The sequence below is a fragment of the Rhagoletis pomonella genome, unplaced genomic scaffold (genome assembly GCF_013731165.1).
Source record: "Rhagoletis pomonella isolate Grant_MI unplaced genomic scaffold, Rhpom_1.0 Rhpom_scaffold_00009, whole genome shotgun sequence".
NCBI classification, from domain to species: Eukaryota; Metazoa; Arthropoda; class Insecta; order Diptera; family Tephritidae; genus Rhagoletis; species Rhagoletis pomonella.
Genome location: NW_023458563.1, coordinates 28976906 through 28996086, shown reverse-complemented (window position 1 = coordinate 28996086; position 19181 = coordinate 28976906). Strand labels below are relative to the sequence as shown.

Sequence of the window (19181 nt, the reverse complement as noted above, 5' to 3'; positions counted from 1 at the left end):
ACCGCGTATCAACAAAATGCTAAACCGCGTGTTAAGATAATGCAAAACCGCGTATGTAACGTTGCACAAATTCTTTTCTAATGGTTCTCTTTTTATAAAGCAATCGCATTTCTGGATAGTATATTTCAGGACGAATGGATAAGTATTGAGCCAAGAGCTGGTGTGAGCAAATCCAATTTTTGGCAGCAAATGTCAGTTACGCGGTTTTGCAGAAAGACGATACGCGGTTTTGTACTTTAAACCACGATATGCATTATTTCGGGTTTGAAACGAAAGTGTGCATATGCATAGTATGGGTAGTTTCCATATACACATTATTGCATATAAGAAATTCATAATTTCACGGAAAACCTTTATTATACGCATTCTTTCTTTAATGAGGACTACTCTAAATTGAATAATCCTTTATGTGCAAGGACGTCGCACTATGGGACTACAGCGGCCAAAATTAGTAAAAATGGACTAGTGAATTCTGAAAAACCAAATTCATAGCAAAATATCAAACAAATCAAAAAGAATTGTTGATAAAAATGCATAATTGCAGTCATACGACGATCTCGAAATAGTGCCGAAAGTCCCATTATATACAGAAATAGTCTCGAAAATCTCAAAAATCCGGATATAAATCCCGAGAATCCCGAAGTTGTCTCGAAAACCAAAATATCCTCAAAAGTCGCAAAAATCCCGATATTAGTCACGAGAATCCTGACAACTCCGAAGTAGTGTCGAAAATCCCGAAATAGACTCTAAAGACCCAAAAATCCTGATATTCAGCCCTATTCTGCATTTCGATTACGTTCCCGCATTCCGCTCCGCAAGAATCGAACTTAGGTATTCTGCGTTACGATCGAATCGAAAGAGGAAGAGGAAGAGAGAAAACATCTTTCGAAATCAGCTGTTTGCCTAGGAATGTGTGAAATCGAAACAAAACAAAGAAATATTTGCCACCAAACTATAGCAGCTTAAGAAGTTAAAGTTTGTAAATATTTTAAAATAACTACATAAATCTAGCATCACTGTAATTTAAAAATAAAATTTCGTTTGCTCTTAATTTAGTGGAAACATAATTATAAGAATGAAATCCATAGCCGCGGCGTTATTGCTTGAAGAGGAGAACGAGGCCCAGATTGCTGATGCAGAAGTTGAAAGGCGGAGATTTAGGGACATGTTTGATCTTTTTCAGATGAGTGAAGAGTCATAAACTCATCATGAACCGTATTACTCACCGCTCAAAGCCAGTGAAATTATAAACGTTGTTTGAGCACCCCACAACATTTGCATTTACAAAACGTGGAAGATTTGAACGCAAATGAATTCCAATTTGAAATCCGTCAGGAGGAGGGGAAGAACAAAGCTTATCCTCCCTCCATAGCAAATCGAATTCGAGACAACATACAACCTCTTTTTAAAAACTTAGTAAAAACGAGTGCAATAATAAAAGCATCTTTTTTATGCAACTTCACATTTTATGTATGTACATACCTCTATTAATTTTTTATACAAAGAATAAATTGTATTCAGTGCATTTCACAGTCTTATTTATAGATGATGAAAACAAAAACGCCTGTGCTTCCTCTTTGAAACCCACGCGCAATATCCATTATTGCCATTATTAGAGCCAATTTTTCGTATTGCCCGTATTACCGCTCGCGAAAACACAGAAATCGAGAAAATTCATTTATGATGACTTTTACAATCATGCACAGTATATTTTACTTAATTTTTTTTATAAAATTTTATTATTTAAACCCCCGTCAACAAATTTGCAACTTAGAAAAACGGAGCTACGATCTAAATGTAGAATAGATATAATCGTAAATTTCGAAGACTGATCGAAAGGAAACGGAACGCAGAATACCAAAGTTGCCAAACAGAAAATTTCGATTCGAGTCGAAACGCAGAATAGGGCTGATATTGCTCCTCCGTTATAGGCTTTGATTATAAATATATTCCGATTCGTGCTGATTGTTTCCGCCTCTATACATTAAAGAAAATGATCACGTGCTTTTAAATTGATGCAATATGTGCATAGCGGCCCGTGAATTTTCACTCCAGGGACGGAATTTTCTCTCGACGGCCCTGTGCCATGGTGTTTAGAGGTGCGTACTATCACTCCTTAGGAAGTTAGCCCGTCGGAAGGGAATGGCGAACCTCAGATTGTATTTCTGCCTTGAAAAAGCCTCTCAGAAAAACCATTTCCCGTCCGGAGGCGGCGTAAAATGGTAGGTTCCTCCAATTGTTTAACGACATCAGGATGCACAGCACAAATTGGAACTCCGCCAAACTCTTAGCAAAAGTGTAAGCGCCCGAAACATTATTATTAGATATTGCTAAAGATTGATGACAGAAAAATTCTGATTTATGGATGCTTTTACAGTAATGTAAATGTTTTGGGTGTAACACTTGAATGTATTGAAAATTTGGTAAAACTTAATTTTATTGTACGTTTTTCAAGCCTTTTTGGATGGATACACCCGATTTCGCCAGCTTCTAGATAATAGAATAGTTCGTTGCCTATTGACCAAGTTTATTTAACACGCATCGTGGACCATCTCTCCCAAAACTTCCTTCAATATGTCTACTCGAAAGAAGCCTTAACGGGCTACAAATTTGTTAGTTCAATGATATGTTCAATTAACACTTTGACCACATATTCCTAGTGTAATTAAGTAATTTCTTTATTTCCTTTAAAAGATATTCGACGTAGGATATTTCAACAAATTTAAAATTTGAATTAGAGCTAAGCTTGTCTTTTTTAAAAATATTAATTGTTAAATAATATTTGTGCATTTTAGATGACTTGAAAGTAAAGAAATTCCTTTAGCATCCACCAAATGGAAATTAGCTTTCACTAAGATTTTATGGTACATACTCGTATTACGTGCCCAGTACCAGATTGTTTAGCAATACTCTGCTATATATCTGTAACAGCCTTACAATATTTTAAATATATTAAAATATATCATAACGTAAACCTTCATGATTAAATTTGCCGAAATTTTAAAATTTCCCGAAGGAGAGCTTGTGGTTACATATAGCCGAAAAACCTAGCTACTAGCTTTAGTAAGCCAACGGGAGTGAACAATTACTACCTTACAAGTACTATCCTGCAAAAATTTGAGGACCAGGTGGTCCACTGAGTCGTAGTTTTAAAGTATGTGCAAGAGGACCAGGTTGCATACTAGTAACTTGTTATACTGACCTGGACCACTTCAAACGTAAAAAACTGATATATGTGTTGAATACCCCTACTTCGTGGCCCATCGGCAATATGATTCGGTTGCCGAGTGTGCCATGTTCCAAAAGGATTAGTTTTCTAGGTGGTTCCAAGTTATGCAGCGGTAGACCAGAAGTGGTCCCATGTTATGCAGCGTTGGACCAGAGGTGATCAGGTCCAATGACTTGGCAATGTTAATGTAACCATATTTTCTTCATAAATTTGGACCATTTTGGTTACTAGTGTTGGTTACAAGGCAGTGTGGTTCTGTACTGGTATTTAACCTAGTCCCACTCTTAGCAGGGTAGTTTCATGTTTGCCAAATTTTCTCAACAAAAACAATGAGAAACTGCAATCGCCATCTGGTACAAGGGTTTCGCATCTGTTGAAAGAGCGTTTCCGTGTTCTGTTTTTAAAAGTGGGGCATATTTCCCAAAAAATTCGATCTAAATCAGTTGCCACCTGGAATATAATGTTTGTTTGTTAAGTAACGAAAAGATATGATGCAAATTAAAGGGAAATAAACAGGCTATGCTCACCCGACTCTGCTCACATGTTTCAATAAATTGTGTTAAATGCCCCCTAGCGCTTTGGAGGAAACAAACAAACCAATGTAGTGGTCTGCCTAACCACCCTGCAAAAATCGTTGGACCATGTGGTCCAATTGTGCCATATTGGAGTACTTGCTCCAATACACCTCTGTAATGTAGTAGCGGACCAACTCGTGCCTCTACACCAGCTTATTGTTACGCGACCATTGTTTTAATTGTTTGTTGTAATTACTACATGCTGTTCGTTAGGCTGTGTTGCTAAGAGGTACTCCACGAAGTAATATAGTCCTGCGTAGGGACACGAATTTCGATACGATACTATACCATATCGATACTTTTGCCATTCGATACCGATACTTTTTACTCGATATTTTTAAGACGATACTTTTTAGAATCGAGTACCAGAACCCTTGTAGTAATAATATATTGTACATTATATGTACTCAAAATAATTGTCTTTTATTAATTTTGTTGTGATGTGGCATTTTTATGTCAAAATGTTAAAAACTAAAATGAAAAGTGTAATAAAATAAATAAATAAGTTAGATACATACATATATGATTTTTATTATATTTTCTCGGTAGACCTTCTGCTAAAATCGCCTATATGTCTACACTTTATTAGATAGCAAGCTTAATTTCAGATTTACTTTTTGAAAAAACGTAGATAATAAGAATAGGGACAACACGTTATAATAGTAGCGAGTGTGAGTTACAGGGGCATGCCTTCTCTGTTAATCCAATCAAAAAACCGATTTGGGTAAAAGAGAAGGCACGCTCTTGTTACTCACACTCGCTACAATTATAACGTTCTTTGAAGGTACTAATGTGTACCCGATATATTTACATCGATACTTTAAATGAGTACCATATCGATACATTCGGTTCGATATCGTACCCCTAGTCCTGCCCTAGGATATCGCAATGTTAATTGGACCGCATTATTATATGCATTCGGTTAAGTTTAGAGTACTCCTTGGATCTTAAGGAATACTCTAACATGCGAGCACTGAGTAGTCGCGATTTTTGCAGAGTATATTTTAAATTTGCGTAATATTCTGTTTGTTGTACCGGTATTCGTAGCTTTACCATCTCATCAAATACTAAAAAAACTAGTAAGAGATTAATTCTCCCCCACAAAAAACTCGCATATTGGTTTATTTTTAGTTTTACCGCCTTCTTTGTAAATTTGTAGGTAAAGTTCTTGAGTGATTCCTATGTCAGGTTCCTTAACCATTTTATCATGATGTTTTCCACTAAAGTTTTGCCATGTTATTAATGAGTCATATTTTCTGCCATCAATGCCAAATATTTGAGCCCATGCACTGTTTTTGTCGAACATAATGTCCACACTTCTTTTTTTTTATTTTTAAAGCATCGTATTTTTTCGAATAAGGACCTTGCTTCAAAGGTGTATTTGGCATGGAAATTACATCAACATTCATAATCAATGAATCCCGATAGAATGTCGAAACTGGGCTGAAAGGTGGCAGTGTTGATTTCGCAATTTCCTTATCCACTATACATTCAGGAGTTGTGTGCTTTCTTTAAATGTATCAGGATTCAAAGCAGGAATAAAATAAGATTTTCCTGGAATTTATGCCATGAATTAACTCTATAGACGTCATGCCTAATCTGCGTCTGAAATAACTTTAACGGGCCCATTGAAGTTATGTCGGTTACCTTCCTTATCATGAAGTTTACAGAAAGGTGAAACGATATTTAATAGGTGCGCCGGGTATATAAAGTTCGGTTTCGTCCGAACCTATACTTCTTTTCTTGTTTTTAGCAAAATTGTATCCGTATCATTTTGTTTCAATACTCTTCACACATCCAACTGTATGTAAAATAATACCAATTTAAGTAATAAGAAGTGTAACAAAAGATTTGTTCAATGTTCAAAAACCTTCACTTCAACATGCCTACGCTTCTGGTATGGCTATAGAAAAATTAAAGAAGTAATATAGAGGTAAATGTATCAACAAGCTGAGAAGAGGAAGAAGTAGCCAAAGCTGACTACTACTTCTGGCAACACCACCAAAAGCTTGCCATCGGTGATGTGGACGAAACACTGTGACAGTATCATTTAAATGGAGGACTCAATGTTTTTAATGTGAAACATTTTCATAAAATTTCTTTTTTGTTTTCCTAACCACTTTGCTTTTTATGTTTGCCACAGCAGTCTGTCAGCTGATAGTTGCACTGCTGTTACTAACTGATTAGAATCTTTGATGAATTTATTACTATATATAAAAAAGCGCATGCGCAGGAAATAATTTGTTATTTGCAATTTTTTTTTTTTAAATAAATATATTTTGTTTGCTTTCGATGCTATAAAATGTATTTATTCAATTTTCAATTCGATGCTTACCTTCTCTGTCCCCTACTCTTTTCTTATGTTTGTATGTATTTTATTTTATTATTATCAACTTTTGGTGTTTGTGAAATTAACTGTTTGTGTGTTTCCTTTTGTATCAAAGCACATCATCTCTATCTAATTACAAAATACACAATATAATAGTTTAGAAATATTTGCCCACAAATTTTTTACTATATTTGACGCACGAAAACCTGAACCAAATATTGATGTAAACAGAAAAAATTGTTGCACGAAAAAAGTGCTTTATTTTATTTATAACCTATAGCACACACGCAAGACTTAACGAAAAAACCTACAATTAACAGATATTGCAAACCACTTTTACATTGCGCCGAAGCGAACCCAGAGCTGCCATCTGTACAAAGTTGAATTGCATACATTTGGGTCGTTCACATATAAAATTACATTTTTCGCCGCATGACCATACTACATACATTTCTGGTAGTTCCACCACTTTTTGTGCTAAATTTCATTTCTACCACATTTTACAATTGTTGCTTTTTCGGAATTTGGTTCATCCTCCTATCCTCAATTTTCGGTTTATTTTATTTTAATTGCACAATTTTTAATTCTCCTTAATTCGTGTTAGTACATACATATGTACTTATTGCACACCGTCTTCAAAAGAGTCACAACTAAAAATTTGGCATTTTTGAAACTATGCGCTAAAAATTTACACAGAGCTTTTATTTACCTTTCAGCAAAAGCTGGAGCAAATTTTGGTATAATTTGTTTAAAAACCCAAAGGTAAAGTCGCACCTACCCATATGATTAGCATGTGCTACGAAATAGTTTTTCGCATTTTCTGACGAACGTATTATTTTGAGTTGTGACTCTTTTGAAGACGGTGTGCGATATGTATGTATATTCGTTTCAAAACATTGCTATGCGTTAGAGTGGGTGTAAACTGTATACCTATGCTTTGGCTACAAAATCACAATCTCTAGCTGGGAAATGGAAATGCTCTGTGTAAATCCTTTTTCATATGGAAATTTTTACAAGTACACGTTAGCGTTTCCTGAGAAGTGTCAACCAAGAACGAAAAATGTAACTAAAAATTTCGGTTGGTAATCGTTTCATGGACGGTGTTGCTCAGTTTCTTCCATATAAAAACGAATTCGAGCATAATACATACATAGATAATTTTATGGGCAATTCTCAATTAGTTCGAACTTTCGCATGACTCGCTAGTTTTTATTCGGACACATAATTTTCGCTGGTTTACTAACAAAAATCAGGCTATGTAAATGCAAAAAAATGATCACCGTACATAAAATTGGGACATTTTCCTAAATAAAAGTGTGACGATCGTATTATTTTTTATTATTACGTTGCAAAAATTGATGCGTTGCTTGCTTATGTTTGAGTTCATAATTAACTGGTAGTATTTGGAGAAGACAATAGTTAGAAGTATGTGCTTGCAATAGAAAAGAAGTTATGAATAGTCAAAGTGGCGTGACTCCATTTTTTAAATTCTGACACTCGCGGTTTTTATGATATCCTGTAGTTGGTAAGCCTCAAGCTTACGCCGATAGATATTGCGGCGGCGGCGTCGTCAATCTTAGAAATAATCGGCGTCTCAAATAGCGCCGGCGCATCTGACCATTAGCCACATACCAAAGAACATAGGAAACCAATTCTTGTTTTCAATTTCGCAAAATACTGCTAAAAAGGTCGCCTAATAAATATTTGGAATCGGTGCATGTGCATGTTTATTAAACCATACACCATTTTCAATATTCTCGTTTCAGTTCGCAAATATTGTTTACTTTTTTAATAACAAAATAAACAACTTATCGTTGTGAAAGGTTAGTGAATTTGGAATAATTTAGTTATATATTTTACTAGACTCAGAAAAAGGTTTAGTTATAATTACCAAGATTTGGTTATAGTGACCAAGTGGCATAGTTGGATATGGCGAAATAAATATCTAGTTCACGAAAGTCTGCAATTTACTTGAGACTTCTAGTTGGGACAAATGTATTTTTGTTAATAATTACGAAACGACTACCTTGAGTGGACAATATTGTTAGTTGAATAAAATCATTGTTGAGCAAATATAAACAATGCTTTGGTTGATACAAGTTTTCAATTAATTTTGTGAACTTGCTGTAGACTTGAATCAGCTAATAGTTTATTATTGGAAAAAAAAGTTTCAGTTTGACACAAATAAAAATTTACTCGAAGGTTGTTGTGTTTACTTTCTTCTTTTATGATGTATTGTGGAACGATTTTCCGTCATCCCTTGTCAAATTTGGTTTGGAGACAAACCGGTTTCGGCGTTGTGCCATCTTCAGTGTCATTTTTCGTTCGTTCGTTTAAGTAGACCGATTTGCTTTTTCCTTGGCTAAATAGATACTTTCAAATAATAATTCACATGACTTATATATATACAGTGAGAAACCCCGGTTGGCATCAAACTTTATATTTCTAAATAACTATGCATTGTGTACAAATACAAGTGAGATATCTTAGCAACAGACGTCATCCTGGGCCACAGCTGCGATCATCTGTTTTTTAGAGTTGCTTATTTTGGTCTAAACTGCTCTTTTTTGACCTGAGTTGCATTAAATAGTCTCTTAAAACATGGTAGTATTTGTTGTTCAAATGGTAACATATATGCCCAAAAACTTGAAAAATATTAATGATTGCTTTTTAAAAATGCTATTTACAAAATTTCGTTTTGATTGCGACATTCGAAATATTCAGATTATCAAAGTTTTTCACATATGTTTTAAGATTTTAAAGCTTTTTAAAAGTACGGTAGAATGCAACAATGTGCTTGAATTTGTTTGCATCTTCGTCAGCTTATTCGTTTGCAGACTAGAAAAATGGCGAACAGCCATCAAAATACTGATTCAAAATACACATCTTTCACTGGACACCGCAAATGGGTGCGCGCAGCAAAATTCAGCCCTAATGGTAAGTTAATTTCAGCGTGCGGCGATGACAAGTTAAGAATTTGCGATACATTTTCGGGCGAATGTGTGCGAACGTTCACCGTGGGAAGAGGTATGGGACGACAGCTGGCATGGCATCCAGACGGTAATCTGGTGGCTTTAGCATTAGCATTAAGTTGTAACCGCTTTAAGATATTTGACATTGCTGCAGGCGAGCTAATACAGTGCATTCGTCGCCGGAGAATGATGTTGCATTTCACTCAAGTGGAAATTTCTTGGTGACTGGCGGCGATGACGATACAATAAGATTGCTTGATTTATTCGAAGGTCGACCAATTTATACACGGTAGTAGTGCACTTTAGCGGAACCATATAATATAAATTTTTTCCTGTATTGAACAGTTGCTCGTTTGGAAATCTAATTTGCATACATTTGATGCCAATAGCTCTCGCAACAAACAAGCCAGTTCTCAAAGAGTCCAAATTGATTTTAGTCATGCAACAGCTCCACATAACTCCGCCATAGACACACCAGTTGCTGCAGTACCAAAAAGCTGTGATGACAGTATTTTAATTGATCCACGACAATCGGTGGCATATGAAATGCGTGATAGAAATTTTCTGGTGCTTGATAGCCAATTTACTACAAGAGTGCAACACTACAAGTGAAATGCTGTGATAGTAATTTTTCTTAAATTTCCATCTTTTATTTGCATTTACATTAAGAAGCTCATAGAGGACAGAGCTGTTGGAGAGGAAGGTGTCGAGTTACTGCAGTACAGCAACTGGGAAAATCCGCATATCGCACGTGCCCCACTCGTATGGAATAGTAGCTTATGTCAAAAGGCTGGTTTTAGTATAATGCGGCATTCGCAGCATACCCTCACTGGCGCCGAGCCGTTGAAGAAATTTTGGCAAATAAACGTGCAAGAAATAGTTCCGATACTAGCACGTCCATATTCTTGTTAAGGGTCATCAAAAAATTCCTTGTGTTGTAAATAATAAAGGGAATGCCGGATTATACTAAAGCCAGCTTCCCGACATAATTCCATATTCCATACGAACACAGAAATTTAAATGTATCTAAAACTGAATAACTCAAATCAAATTGGATTGCATTTCCATAATATACCTAATATTTGAATCTGTTTTGATCGTAAAAAATACAACTTGCAATCATTTAGATTATAGTTTTGAAAGAAGTTGATTGCAATCGTAAATTGTGTAAAAATTGTTAATAGCAATCTGCCTTAAATTTATGTTCCCCATGTAACGGGTATAAAATACGTTAAATCCGCACTATCTGCATTAACAAAAAATATACATTGGAATATTTAAAATAAAACGATTCATATTTATTTTCTAATAAGAATTGTTTCTGAATTGAAAGTATTTAATACTAACATAATGTAGTGGTTAATGTTTAAAAATGAATTCGCAATATGTCCACAGCTCAGGCTGATTTGAAAAAATCCGTTTAAATTTTTCGAATTACATCTACTTGAATATAGGATAGGCAGGGTTGCATACAAATGGTAGTTCCGTAAATATTTAAAATATGTTAGTTCATTCAATATTTACATCTGGGCCAATAAATAATAACAAATATAGCCGAAAAACAAAGTTTCGATTAAAACAAGTTTTTATAACCCCCAATAAAATTTCGATTAATTTTAAATACGAAAATAACGATATTTTTTCATGGAGAGGTATTTTTTTTTAATATACCTTGTTTATACCTACACAAGAACCGTATTAGCAAAAAACCGATTGGACTCAACATATATTTCTTTACAGCATTTATACCCCTGTCTTTATAGCGCACTCGATAAAGTCTTATTCAAAAGTAAACAAAATCTGCTATTTTTAAGCATTTTTTTAATAAATAATTTGCGCGGTTGACCGAAATGGAAACAAACAATAACTGTAATTTATTATAACAATAATTCGAATTTAAAACGGGCTGTATAAAGAAAACTGCCTATTGTCACTTCACTTTCCAATGGTGCTGATTGCTGCAAGAATGATTTAGCGATTTAGAGCATAATCAACACAATATATGCACATAAATATGTATTATTTCACAGATCTCAGCTTAGAAATACGTCACCAAAATTATATAAAATTTAAGTAGGAATTATTTTCATTTATAACGTAAAAGCGCTATCTGACCCAATCTGATAAGTATATTTCCCCTAAAGTTAACCCATTTTATTTAATTTGTCTCTCGTGAAAATATATATTTTATTTGAAATTTTCAGATATGTACATATATTTTAAATTTTAGCTTTAATTTTTGTATCCTTTTAATATTTAATTAGATACCTCAAGATTAAAATAAGCTTAAAACGAAACAGCACAGCAACCCTTTTCTGTTCGTCTTGAGAACACAAAACCCTCTTTTGTTAAAATTCGGAGCTGCACAAAATCCTGGCTTTTATATTTTCCAACAAAATACCACTTCGCAACCCTGGATTTTCACGAAGCGTTTCATTCGGATCGTAGTTTTGCAACTTCGGGCCATTCGGTGTTGTATGCCATATTGTTCACTCTGTCATCACCATATTGAACACCCTGTCAACCCTAAGATATCTCACTTGTATTCTTCCACAATGTAACTATGCGCACACCGAAACAACTCGCTTCAAAACTGAAACAAGGAAATCTGGGCATGTCATAGCAGCACACGCTTTTCTTTCTCTACCTAGCGCAATGATCGACATACCACAGCTTACTGAGAGTTCTGTGACCACACGCGTGTTTCACCCATATACGAACAGCGGTAGCGGAGCAATGATTTCCACGCACACAGTCTCATTCATTGAATCGTTTTTATGCAATGGTCGGCATACTACCGCATTCAAACGATTCAATAAGTGGGACTGTGTGCATTGCTCAGCTGGTGCTCTTCGTATGCAGTGATGCCAGACATTCTCTGTTAAAAATCCCACGAAAATGGGGAAAAAATCCCTCAATTACCCACATCTTGAAAATTTATCCCACAAAATTCCCAACGAATTTAAACATATACATGTTTCAGTAGTAAATAAGTAAAATTCATATAAAATAATAATAATAGTTTGGCGCTTACACATATGTGCTTTTCCTCCAATTTGTGGCGGTCCCCTTGATGTGGTCACACAAAGGGGAGGGACCTACAGTTTTACGCCGACTCCGAATGGCGAGTGTATTTTTATGAGAAGCTGTTTTTCATGGCAGGAATACACTCGGAGGTTTGCCATTGCCTGCCGAGGGCCGACCGCTGTTAAGAAAAAACCCCTTTTCCTGCATTTTTTTCACTCATTCAATTTTTCACTTTCATTTTTTTGCTCACTCACTGCTATTTAACATTTCATCAGATAATTTGTTCCGCTTTTTACATGAAATACCAGTTACAACTGAAAAGATTCTTTCTTACTCAGCGCTTGAATTGGTTAACGTAAGAAAATTTTCGAAATTATCCTTATACTTTTTAACAATTATATACCATTTCACTCCACATCACATCTTCAGAACGATTAATTAAGTCGAATGTCGAATATTCGTGAATTTTGATCAATTATGCAACAATAACTGCGTCAAAAGAAAATCCCTTATTTATATGAAATGTCCCTTTTTTCCCTTTTAATAATTTTTGATGCAAAATATCCCTCAAATAGGGAAATTTCCCTCAATCTGGCACCACGAATCGTATGTGAAACACCCATGTGCTCAGAGAGCGCTCAGCATTATTTAGGGGTGGCTTACAAGCATGAATATGTTCCGCTCTCAAACCAAATCGTGGTTGCCTCAACTAAGATTTGGTAACTATGACTAAACCATGTGTTGAAAGAAAGCGTATCCGCATTAGCAGAGCTTAATAACATCCTTTTATGAACCATACGTTAAGTTGAATGGAATTTGTTGAAATATGCTTTAAAAAAATATTTATTAGTATTTACCAAAACCTTCAAATAAATTTACGATTTGGTACAATCTAGATGAATATTAGAAGCTTTAATATATTTAGTTATAATTACCAACCCATGGTAATAGTTCCCAATCCTTGGTTACAGTTCCCAAATACTGTCAAAATTCGGGAACTAAATATCTGTTGTTGTCGAAACTAATCCTTTTCCTTAGTGTATAATGATAGAATGAAAAAAATTATCGATAACATTTTGAATATTTAGCAACAAATGCAATAGTGCTTAAAAGCGAAAAACACCACACACGCGGCCTGACAAACCAAGCGAAATATCCCTTTGCTTAAAGCTATTTAAGTTGTGTATGGGGGTTTTTTTGAAGGTTTGACAAGCCATTTGAGCGAAATGTGAACAAACCGTTTACGTTGTGTGTTGTAAAATCGAATCATTCGCAACGGAATTTTTACCGAATGAGGACGCAAGAGAGAAGAATCTAAGAAAACCAAACCCTTTTACATTGTGAACCGGAAGAAAACTAAAATTCTTTGCTTGAACGAGTCATGTTTGCATGGTGTATGGCGAAATGGGATAAGTAGGTTTGAAGAATGTTTGACAAGTCGCTTGTGTGGTGTATTTCGCTCTTTATAAAACTTCGGAAGGTTTTTTGTTCAAAAATTTGCAGAGGGATTTAACAACTCTCTTGTGTAAAACATGGTTGCATTTGTTATCTGCAAATATTTCGAAATAAAATGTATCAAATATATCAAAATAAAAATCCTCAAAAATACTGAAGCGCTCCCGAAATTCCTCACGTTTTGAGGAATTACTCACAAAGTGGCAACACTGTTGCAACGAATCTTCAAAATATTTCCAAATACTACGTTCTTACGTCTGTCACCCATATGGTGGTAAATATTCAGACATTTATTTAAGAAATAAAGCATTATAAGCATTTTCAGACCCATCTCGCTTGATACCCATATTGCAATAACTCATTTAACTTTTTAGATAATTTGAATCCTATTTTTTGAAAGGGTGGCAACTATTTTTCGAAAAACTAAAACCTCACGGCACGTCTAAAGCCCAAGACCTTCAATCTTACACCTAATTTTTCAAAATCGAACGAACGCTGAGGATCAAATGGCATTGATTATTAAATAACTTGAATTTAATTAATATGGGAATAGGTGGCCTTCGCTTATATATTTCCGTTTAAAAGCTATTTCAGTCTTATTTGATTTGATACCAAATTTGTTTAATTTGGATAAGCGGTTTGTTTATTAATAGGAAAGGACTGATTCAGACTAAAAAAATATTTGGCCAAGTTTAACTGTTATTACTGGACTAAAAAATAAAAGTCCGGGTTGAGCGAAAAGATAAGTCAATTAAGCCATGTCTCTCTCTCCGTCCGTCGAGAAAAAATCCGTCGTCAACGACATTAGGTTGCCCTTTATGCGAAGTAGGTTGGTATTGAAAATTGACAAAATCGGAAAATAGGGATGTTTAAATAAGATCAGTGTTTCCAAAAACCGGTTTGTTTAAATTTGGTTAATGATCTTTTTCAGTCTTTTTTTAATTTAGGTGTTGATCGTTTTTTTGCTTTTAAACCGAAAACCGAAAATTCGGTTTTTACATTCCCCAGCAATGGATAATTATTTTACAATTCGTCGAGATAAGAATAAAATTTCACGGCGTACCACAAACTTCCAATTAACTAATCAATTTTTGTTTGCTGATCCAATAGCTAAGCATAATCGATTGTGAAGTCGATTGTGAATATTGAAATATCGTACAAAGTTTGAAACTTGGATTTATATGTTGTTTGTTAAAACATGACCAATATTTAATAAAAAATTAACAAAAATTATTTACCATGAAACACATTGAAAATGTTTAAAAAAAACAATCACTGTACACTCAATTTTGAAGTTAATAATACATTATCATATACATAAGTATATACATATGTAATTATATTCATGTCACTCATTTACTTCAATAGTGTCATGATCCAAATAAAATTATAGTTTAAAAACTACAACCTCACTATTAAATTGCCGTTCGTACTGTCATCAGGTATGTAACTTGAGAATAGAAATCGCTGCATCTTTCAGGCGCATCAATATTACATAGTTACATCCCGAGTTAATAAAGTGAAGGTAAAAATACAAATTTTGAGTTGAGTATGCAGAAATTACCGCTACCTTTTCTTCTACGTTGTGTAAAAATTTCATGGCTGTATCGATTACCAGTATCTCACTAGAACAAAACATGCATTCACTTTTACTATGGGCGTATACGTATGTACTTATTTATTTATTTATAACAAATTAGCTTACAAAATTAATCTTATAAGCTAATTGAGATGAAGCTATAGCAGCTAGGCCTTACGCTTAGATTTGTACATATTTTGATAAATGTATGTTCTTATACCTATGTATGTATGTATCTATAAATACTTGTTTTTGTTATATATATACAAACAGTTGTGTATAAGTGTAAATTTCTAGACTCTGTATTTTATGTGTGTGGTTTTAAATACGGTGATAGAGATTGGTGGTTTTAAGGAACTTCATTAACAAGAGGGTATTCTCTCCGGAGGGGGAAAAAAGAGTTAAAAGGGGATCTACCTCGCCAAAGATTTGGTTTCTACGGAGTGAATAATTGGGGCAGTGTTGCAGTAAGTGGGGTATGGTGATTATTATTTCGGGGTCACAGGAGCATGTTGAGGGGCTGGAGTTGTTCATGTGGTGTCCATGGGTAATTTTATTGTGTCCTAGTCGCAATCTTTCAAGTTTAATTATGTCGAGTCGTGATATCTTGTCATTATATGGTAATAGGAAGTCTTTGATTTGGGTTTTTTTGTAGTTTGTTTGTCGATACCAGTGGTTGGTATTGTAAGTGTTGTTTTATGTCTTCCAAGTTATGGTTATATGTACTGTGGATAGGCATTTGGTGTGCTTGGTTTGCAGCGCGATCCGCGAATTCATTTCCGGGTATATTGACATGACCTGAAGCCCAGCATAATTTGAGTTTTGGGTATTTTGTTATGAGTGCATTTCTTATAACTGAGGTGTAGTGATCTTGGTTATTAATATTTGAGATGGCGTCAAGGGCCGATAAAGAGTCTGAACAAATTAGGAAATTTTGAGTTCTGTTTTTGACCCAGTTGATTGCTTCGTGTATGGCAATAATTTCTGCCGAAAAAATTGTACTGTAGTAGGGAAGGTTTGAGATTTTTACCACTTCATTCTTCTGTGTAATACTGTATGTTACGCTTCCGTTGCTAACAGACCCGTCAGTATATAGGATGGTATATTTGTTGTGTTTTTTTTAATTTCGTCAAAGGCAACTTGATATTGGATTGGATTAGTCTTATATTTAGTGAAAGCTCGTAAGGAGATTATGATCGAGTTAGTGTTTAAGGTCCAAGGAGGATGATTGCCTGTAGTTCGGTTGATAATTTTGGTTGGAAGATTTAAATTGGAACATATATTTACAATATTGCCTAAGGCTGGTTGTACATTAAACAGAGTTTTTCTTTTTGTGTAGTTTTTTATGTAATTGTAGAGAGGGTTATCATGGTTGGTAAGCATTATATTGTAAAGTTTTGATAAAACGAGATCTCTTTGGTTTTCAACTGAGGAAATGTTAGATTCAAACAGCATATTTTTAATTGGGGTTGACCGGAGCGCGCCTAGGGCTGCTCTGATAGCCGAGTTAAGTATGGTTTTGATTTTGTTTAGTTGAGATTTGGGTGAGTGACCAAATAGGAACAGACCGTAGCTTATCTTAGATAATAGTAGCGTTCTCACTACTGATAACAGGGATTGAGTGCCACAATTAAATTTCGGGGCAGCAAGGCATTTAATAACGTTGAGTTGGGTAACCAGAAACGAGCACAGATGCTCTATGGGAGCTCCACCTGTATCTTCTGTTTATTACTATTCCGAGTATTTTGATCTCCTCGCAAGAGGATAACTGTATATTGTTGGATATAATTGTAGGATGGCAGTTGTATTTCCGACAAATGTGGATGAGTTTACTCTTTGTTCGTGACAGCGACGCTCCTGAGTAGTTACACCAAGTTAGAATGTCATCAAAGATGATATTCAAGTCTATTGTTGGGTTTCTTTCTTTTTTCGATTAAATTATAATATTAAAATCGTCTGCGTATGAGCAAAATTCTATTTCTTTATGCAAGGCTAGAGTGGAGCTAAGTTTGTTATATGCGATGAGGAATAAGATGACAGATAATGTAGATCCCTGGGGGATACCATTGTCTACTGGCATTGGGTCGGAGCAGTCGTTGCCTACTCGGACAGCGATTTTCTGTCCCGTCATAAAATTGAGTACATACTTTATGATTTTGGGTCCTACTTTCCAAACTATAAGATGGTCGATTATTGTGTGCAGGCCGATTTTATCATATGCTTTTTGGAAATCCAACGATATAATTGTTAGGTGATTTCTGCAAGAGAGACTGTTTGCAGCTAGGTAGTCTATCAAAAGTAGACTATGTGCTGTCGATTTATCTCTCTTAAAGCCCATCTCTCGGCTATCTAGAAGTTTGCTGTTTGTTACAAACCACCATAGCCGATTTGCAACTATTTTATCAAGGATCTTAGCCATGCATAGGTTGAGGGAAATAGGTCTATAAGATTCGGGAACAGATTTATCTGATTTCGGCTCTAGTATTGGTAAAATAAGGCTGTATTTTAAAGTTTGGGGAATCTTGGTGTTAAAAATGGAATTATAGAGGTTCACTAAGCGACGTTTAACTGTGGAAGGGGCGTTGCGGATCATGGGGTAAGAGATTCTGTCGGCACCTGGAGTTTTACCTTTTAATTTCCTTAATGCTGATTCTAATTCTAAGAGATTAATATCTTGTTGTGCTTGCTTTGAATTGCTAGTACTTGGTATAATGAGAGATACTCTATTTTTTTCTTCTCGGAAGATTTGTAGGGGCTCGACCCTATTAAGCTGGCATTTCAGGGTACTATTTTATATATATATAAGTGAAATGTGAAAGTTAGGGGGGGGGGGGGCTCGAGCACCCCCCTGCCCCTACCTGGCTACGCCCATGGATGTGAACTTTCTGAGTGATTGGCTGTTTGCTTTTTTAATCTCTTGTTTTAAGGTCGCGTTTACTTTTTTATAACGTAGCAAGTTCTCTTGGGTCATGTTTCGTTTGAAAATGTAAAAAGTCTATTTTTGCCTTTTTTTAATTCCCCTAGGGTACTATTCCACCATGGGACAGAGTATTGTTTTTTAGTATTGGAGGTTGAGGGATGGACTCGTTGGCTGCTTGGAGTATTATTTTTTTTATGTTGGCGGTTTCAGCGTTTACGTTTAGCATAACTCGACGAGTAAGTTACAGTTGAACGCATTTTTCGTTGTATAATGGCCAGTCCGCTAGATCAGTTCTAAATCTTCGTTTGGGGTGGGTTTTTGAATTTGGCGCGTTCTGAAATAGAGTAACGATGATAGGGAAGTGATCACTGCCGTTTAAGTCATCCTGTATCTTCCATTCTGTGTGAGCGGTAAGATCAGGTGAGCAAAACGATAGATCGATGTGGATGAGGGTGCTGTGTGTTGAAAAGTGGGTTGGTGATTTATCATTTAGTAGTACATAATTTGATTGGTTTATGAAGTTTGCTAATAGGACACCCTTTCGATTATTTCTATTTGATCCCCAGTTTGTATGTCAGCAATTAAAGTCATCTGTCACTAGACCTGGACTATTTCCCTGGCTTAAAACGTTTACTAAATTATTACTATGAAAATTCTTGGAAGGGGGTATGTAAGCGGAAGTAAGATAAAATTTAAATATTGAAATTATTTCCACTGTAATGTTGTCGAAATCCTTGTTTGTTTGTACTTCTTTGTGTTGAATCGAATTGTGTACGAGCAGTGCCACACCACCGTAGGAACCAGTTGAGTTGAAGGAGTAAAGGGAAAAGTTATTGGGGATTGCGATGTTTATTGGTTGGGATCGGAAATGGGTTTTTTGTATGGAGATGATTTTTAGTTCATAGCGTTTTATTAGCATTAGTAGTTCATTATAATTGTTAACATAACCATTCATGTTCCACTATAGAATATTTAGAGTCATTAAGCGGAAAAGAGAAGGAGAAGAAGTATAAAAGACTATGTGTATGTATGTATGAAGATTTTAGATTTTTTTTTAAGAGTACAGATATGAGAGGTATACAAGTAAATAGTATG

At 35.1% G+C, this 19181-nt stretch overlaps 2 protein-coding genes across 7 annotated transcripts in view; one reads left to right on the top strand and one right to left on the bottom strand.

Annotated features, from left to right (window-relative positions):
• LOC118745696 (calcium-dependent secretion activator) overlaps positions 1–6451 on the bottom strand; it is a 393045-nt gene extending 386594 nt beyond the window's left edge. For 4 of the 6 annotated variants that reach the window (XM_036479290.1, XM_036479296.1, XM_036479294.1 and 1 more), the window contains exon 1: positions 6140–6445. The gene's annotated coding sequence lies outside the window, so the exon portion shown is untranslated. Of the gene's footprint in view, positions 1–6139 lie in introns of all 6 variants that reach the window. The other 2 variants (XM_036479292.1, XM_036479291.1) reach the window with 2 other exon arrangements.
• A 2493-nt stretch (positions 6452–8944) lies between these two features.
• LOC118745477 (POC1 centriolar protein homolog) overlaps positions 8945–19181 on the top strand; it is a 30445-nt gene continuing 20208 nt past the window's right edge. The window contains exons 1-2 of the mRNA XM_036478924.1: positions 8945–9070; positions 9128–9272. Of these exons, the coding sequence (XP_036334817.1) occupies positions 8980–9070; positions 9128–9272 (236 nt within the window). The 5' untranslated portion in view covers positions 8945–8979. The remainder of the gene's footprint in view (positions 9071–9127; positions 9273–19181) is intronic.